Source organism: Saimiri boliviensis, chromosome 7, assembly GCF_048565385.1.
Source record: "Saimiri boliviensis isolate mSaiBol1 chromosome 7, mSaiBol1.pri, whole genome shotgun sequence".
NCBI classification, from domain to species: Eukaryota; Metazoa; Chordata; class Mammalia; order Primates; family Cebidae; genus Saimiri; species Saimiri boliviensis.
Genome location: NC_133455.1, coordinates 119156691 through 119163590, shown reverse-complemented (window position 1 = coordinate 119163590; position 6900 = coordinate 119156691). Strand labels below are relative to the sequence as shown.

At 32.9% G+C, this 6900-nt stretch overlaps 1 protein-coding gene across 1 annotated transcript; it reads right to left on the bottom strand.

The window, feature by feature from the left end:
- Positions 1 to 340: 340 nt before the first annotated feature.
- Positions 341 to 6123, bottom strand: LOC141579956 (NKG2-C type II integral membrane protein-like). Its single transcript, XM_074403294.1, has 6 exons — positions 5739 to 6123; positions 5270 to 5368; positions 4715 to 4759; positions 4016 to 4167; positions 2323 to 2423; positions 341 to 1460 (listed from the first exon to the last, which is right to left on the bottom strand). The coding sequence occupies exons 1-6, from the start codon at positions 5923 to 5925 to the stop codon at positions 1349 to 1351; spliced, it is 696 nt and encodes a 231-aa protein (XP_074259395.1). The 5' UTR covers positions 5926 to 6123; the 3' UTR covers positions 341 to 1348.
- Between the last annotated feature and the right edge of the window lie 777 nt (positions 6124 to 6900).

The window sequence follows — 6900 nt, the reverse complement described above, 5'->3', positions numbered from 1 at the left end:
GGACATGGATGAAGAAATAAATCTTACCATAGGTAAAACATATATGTACTGATATTTTATAAAGGGAAATATACAATGATCAACATGGACTTATTTCAGAAACAGAGTAGTTTAACATTTAAAAGAAATAAAAATAGTTTATAAAATATTATAAAAGAAAACATATATCATTCCAACTGATACAAAAATAATAAAAATGTTACAATTGATAAAATCTATTAGAAAATAGGAATATTATAAAACTACTTCACTATGAGAAAAACACCAAACTTTATAAATATGAATGATATGTTGAAGTATTTTTTGCCAAAACACAAGAAAACGATACATATGATATACACAGAACTTTGACTGTACCTTCTATTCAACTATGGACATAAAACCCTGGCCAGTGAAAATAATTTAACATTAAAATAAGTTATGGCACATGGATAAAAAAATAAAAGGGTGATGACTTGCAGATAAAATTGCTGTTTATCTAGAACACCCAGAAAAAATCATACTTGACATAATAGATTTAAATACATAAAATCAGTTGAAAAACTAGTTACAAAATTAAGATGAAGACTTAAATTGTATTTCTATTTAAAACAAAAATTACTAAAGAAAATGTTAAAATCAGGATGCTATTTATAAAAGCATGAATGTAAAATACCTACATTTCTGTATGACTTCAATCCCCCAAAATACGATAGAGAGAAATTAAAGGTAACACAGTACATTGAAGGAAACACTTTATACTGATTAAAAACGTCATTATAAGAAAGCTAATCTTTAAAAATTACTTTAGAGAATAAATGCAGTCACAAACGTTCTTATCGGAGTTTTTTTTTTCCCCGGACAGATTTATTGAAGTGTCATGTACATAGCATAAATTTCACCCACTTATAATGATTAAAAATCAGTGATTTTTAGTACATTCACAAAGTTACAACCATCACCACTACTGAAATTTACAAAGTTTTCATCAAGACACAAAGAAATATTCTAGCAATTAGTGGCCAACTCCTATTTCAATCTCCTTTAGGCACTGGCAACCACTACTCTACATTCTGTCTCCATGCGTTTGCCTGTTCTTGATAGTTCATAGAAACTGACTCACATAATACGCACCTTTAAGAAAGGCTGAATGCCACAAACATCATGTTGAGCAAAATAAGCCCAACACAAACGCTGCGATATCTGTACGTGAGTAATTGTGCACATCCTATTTCAATAATTGATTCAGAATTTTCTTATTATGGAGCAAATAACATAATTCATTTTAAAATTTATGCAATCATAATATTATTTCTATTCAAGAAATATAAAATTGATCTGATGTACTGCCAACTCAAATGCTTTAATTCTAAAGCTTACGCTTACAAAGATGTAGTATGGAAGATCCACATGGCTCTGATTTATATCCATCTCTATGCAGCAATACACAGTTATGTTCCTCATTATTTGAGTCTTTTATCCTGTAATGGAGAAAAATCCATAACTCTATTACATTTTATGCAAATGATTCATGAGACAAGAGCATTTTCCATGTACTATAAGAAAGGAATTTTATGGAAAAGGGTAATAAACTTTTTCATATAATATTAGCAAATGTTATTATTCTAAAAACACAATACAGTAGTCTCCCTTCATCCATGGGGGATACGTTTCAAGATGCCACTGAATGCCTGAAACAGCAGATAGGACAGAACCTATGGAGAGATTATGTTTTCTCTGCACGTCCACAACTATGATGAAGTTTAATTGATAAATTAGGCACAATAAGAGATGGACAAAAATCATGCTGATAAAAAACCATTAGAGCAGTATGCCAACAGCATTACGCTTGTGCTTTGAAGATGTTCTTAAGTAAAATAAGGTGACTTTTTAATAAAACAGGCATCACAATTTCCTGATCGTCCATCTCAAGGTTGTACAACTTGCAGCCCATGGGCCACATGTGGCCCAGGACAAATTCGTAAATGTTCTTAAAATGTTCTGAGATATTTTTGCAATTTACTTTTAGTTTATCAGCTACCATTAGTGTTAGTGTATTTTATGTGTGGCCCAACACAATTCTTCCAATGTGGCCCACAGAAGCCAAAGATTGGACACCCCTGGTCCATCTGATAACCAAGAAGGTTACTAGCTGACTAATGAGTGGGTAGACATATATGGACCATGATGGTCTACTGTAAAATATCTATATCACAATTTCACTAACTTTCCACATCTTTCTTCATGTCTATGAGTACATATAAATTTATTCATTTTATTCTTCTGAATTTATCCTTTATATGTGTTTTTTTTTTATATATAGCAACATAGAAAACAACTTACGTATATTTGAAAGTCAAACCGTCTATTGACACCCATGGATGATGACTGCTGTTACGAAACACACCAATCCATGAGGTAAGTGAAATGGCAGCTAGAAGTTTCTGAAAGAAAATAAAGAATTTTCACTTAAATAACAATTATGAAAACATTATAAAAACAATATATTAAAGTTGAAAACCACTATTGGCAAGGCCAAAAACTTTCATAAATGTTTATAATTTTGATTTAAATGAACTCTTCGGTAGTACTTTCATTCTTCTCATGTTAATTAAAAAATTTTAATTCTTGCAATATAATAGTTACCCCAATTGACAGAATAAACACAGTAAGGCTTTATGAGTTTCCTGATACTGTGCATTTATTCCTCCAGATACTGTGACTAAATCAACCTACTTTTGTACTGTATTTCTCAGAGTTGTAGACTTAGAAGAGAATAGAGGAGTTGTCATTCAGAAATAAATAGCATAGAAGCTACAGACTGGGTTTCTGGGCACCACACCATTCTTTAACTAGATAAACCCTCACTTTCATCTGATTCGGTTTGGTGGAATAACAGTGGTCCTGACCAGGTGGTACAGAAATGTCCCTCTCTGCTACTTCCTTTCTGCTACTCCCTGCTAGAAACAACTTAAACTCTGGGATAAGCGAAAGACAAAAGCAATGGAGAACTCTGAAAGCTGGAAAGAGAAAGACGAAATTGTCTGGGATCCTAGCATTGTGAATCAACCAATTGTGTCCAAAGGAGCATGTTAAGTTTTCCACCCAGAAAAAGGTGACGTAGGTCTGCTGCTTCCCAGCACCCAAACTGGCAATAGGAGGAGGCTCAGCTAAGCTCACTCCTGCTATGTATTGAAGAAGTGTCCCATCCACAACACCAGGCAAGGCTGGTACCATTGGCAAGCACGATCTATCAGGAGACCTGCTACCAATTCAGAACCAGAGGAAGTGCTTTGTTCTCATAGCAAGAGACACTAGGGTGAGTGTGGGTGAGCAGGATCAGCAAAGGGACCCCATGACTATGAGTGTACCATCCAGGGTCCTCTTGCCCTTCAGGACTTGAGACTCACTTCCCCATCCAGAGACACAAGATTGAAGGGATTGTTGGTGTTCTTTGTACATAGTACAGCGGTGAACAGTAGCAAACTACAAATAACTGCAATAATATAGAGGAATTGCACAAATATCAGAGTATCAGATAGGAGTAGAAAAGACAGACATGAAAATTCACATTGTATTATTCCTTTATATAAAGTCAAGAACGGGCAAACATTATTTATAAGGTTAAAAATCAAGACTGTTTTGGAGAGCAGTCAGGATAAGTGGTGAGGCACACACAGGGTGGAACTGCTGGAGCTGGAAACTTTTCTTTCGTGATCTGACTTGTGTGGGATGAATTCATTCACTTTGCGATCAGTCTGCCTGACCAGATCATATCATGCTCAGTAAAATTAAATAGCAAAATTCATTGTGGATTCAAAGCATTTATAGAAGCATGGTTTTCCAAAAAAGCAAAAACTGAAAATAAAAGTACATTCATAGTATATAAATTGAAAACAATAAGTTACTTAATTGAATATTACATAAACTTGATAATATATAAGCTAAATAGATGTACACACATATTAATGATTTCTGCAAATGTATTATTGACCAATAAGCTTTTCATAAAGTGTTTAAAACATTTACATCTTACCGTTTCTTCTTCATTGTCTATAGAAAGCAGACTGGAGTTCTTTGAAGCACAGGCCAGCAAACTCTCTTCCCACGTTCTTCTTTCCTTACCGATGTAATAACAACTGTTGGAATACATAATCCACTCCTCTGGACAATGGTCACAGTGATGTGCTATGAAAGATATAAAGTACTATGCAGAACAATATGAATTTTTAAAAACGAAAATTATTTTACATATTTGCAATGGAATTAACATATATGTGCTTAACATATTTATGCATCCTTACATGATTATAAACATATATATTTTAATAACCCAGTCACTCATACACACATTCACAGAAAAGGGTTAGCCTCTCATCACATAATTGTGTTCCCATATAAAGCAAACCAACAAACAAAAATACACGCTACGCAGGTCTTGAACATCACTGATACAAAACTACTTTTTGAGGGTAGTAAAATTCTTTATTCCTTATCATCTCACAGCAGTAGGAAACTTCTGTTAATTGGGAGAAAGAGGGCAGAATGATTTTAAGTGAATATTTCTACTTATCGAAGAAAAGGAAATGCTTCCTTTTAGTCTTTGTTTATAAATATTTGTGGCTCAACTTAATCGCTTATTTTCTCCAGTAATGCTATTGTTATTTTACATGCCTTAAAACAGACACAAAATATAATCTGTACTAATATCAGAATGTTGAAAATCAAAATGTACCTTTCTGGGTTCTTGTATTTGGGGAAGAGTTGTTCTGCTCCAGGACTGTAATAGAAAAATTAAAATGATTTTTATTAAAACTAATATCTAAATAAACCATAATGAGTTTCGTTTCTTACTTTGACACTTTGTGTGTTATTTAAAATGGGGACAATCTTAAATAAAATTAACCTTTTTAATAAAAATAAATGAAGTAATAAGTATTTTTAAAGACTTTAGCACAAAACTGCACCATCTCTTGTAGTAGTTGATGTATTCACTTTCAAAAATTAATTTTTCTAAATACTTTTATCCTATTGCATGGCTTTGAATTATGAAATCAGAAAATATATCTATCTTTGTGTGTGTATACATATATAGATTACACACACAAAAAAAATGTTCCCCACAATTATTTTGTTATTTGTAGTTGTGAAAAGTTCAGAATAACTATAATATTTTGGGGTCCAAATATATACATTAAAATGAAAGTCCTGTTCCTTAATAGTATAAAATATTTTGAGGCAGTTCCAAGCATTAAACAGTTCCCTTCTAATCTCTCAAAAATATGCTTACAAGGAATAAGAACTATTGTTTTTAACACAGTGGCCATCAGGACAATGCAAATGATTCCCAGGACCTCAGCAGTCAGCCTCTCTGGAGGTGGCAGTAAACCTGCAGGGAGAGAAACAGAGGCACTGAGAGCGGGGAGATCGTTTATTAGGATTACGTACAAGAGAACCCACATGCACGGGGAACAATGGTAAACTCTGCCCTCTAAATCTGTATCTATTATAGTAATCTTTCTCTCAGAAGACACCATTTCATTTTCAGGAAATACAATGCTTCATGAGTTGCTGATCACAGATTACGGTTGAACAATGCCTGAATAAAGTTAGTCTTCCTATTTCATGTTAGAATATTAGATCCCAATTATGAACTCTGATTCTCACAAGTGCAAATTATTCCCTATTTTTTCCCCACCCTTCTGTATTCAACTGCACATCCTAAAACAATAATATTGCAGATGTATTTAATGTTTTACCTTTGCAGTCATATATTTTATCAATCCCTTGATGATTCAGAGGAGCATTTGGAAGGTTTAATTCTTCTTGGAATATTTCCGATTCAGTTCCTGAAATAGAGCTTTTATTACCCTTAGGTCTCCTTTGCTGCCTCTTTGGGTCCTGGGCCAGACTCACTTCTGAGAAAGTTTCTCTTTGTTTATTCATCTCTGTAGCTGTGTGATGTCAGGGACTGTGCTCTATGATAACTGCACTTAAGATACTATAAATGGTGTATATTTTGACAGGATCCCTGGTATAATAGGCAAACTGCATGTGTTGGGGCTGAGCAGTAATGTTTATTTTGCTGTTAACCCGTGTAAAATTGTTACTAATTTCCTGAAGCTTTAAACAAAAATCTCATGATATAATTGGTAATTTTTTAGAGGTATTCTGTATTTGACTAGTGGGAACAATAAAAACATTAAATTTGTGAGAACTAAGTTCATGAAAAAAATGTTTGTATTAAAGTTAGATCCTTCCAAAACATTTAACACAAATAGAATGCATACGTTAAAAATTAAAATGCTGTATTTAAAAATACACTGATTCTATGATAGTTTAAAAATTCATTGGTGGTTAAGAATTGTGTGCCATAAGATAAAATAGTTCTGTTAGCATATAGAGTAACTTCTTTTATGAAAATACATTGTTAATGGCTTACACTCATTTATCAATAGAACATGAGGTATTGTCAGATGACTTTTTTTCTAAATTAGGAAATCAGAAAAATCATTAAAATTTTAAAAATACATCTTATATCTTGTAAAACTACCCTATGCATAAACTAAATACAATTGAAAACAAAACATATTTTTAATTGCTTCTTTTACACAAGAAATCAATAATTGATTAAATGGCTAAAATAGGAAAACTTAAAAAGTGATAAATAAAAGTGGGAGCCATCTATGGAAGAATACTGTCCAACCGAACTTTCAGAGAGTTCCTATGGGTGTATAAGTCAGCGAGGGTCTCTTTGGCTGTATAAGCCATTGTAATAGTTCAGATAATGTCATTTAATAATCTAGTCAATGAGCTCTGTAGTCAATGAAACTATAATTAACTCTAGCTTTGAAAGTTATAATGCATGACCTTACTAAATTGCTTAGTATCTACTGAGCTAGTTTACTAATCTACATAGGG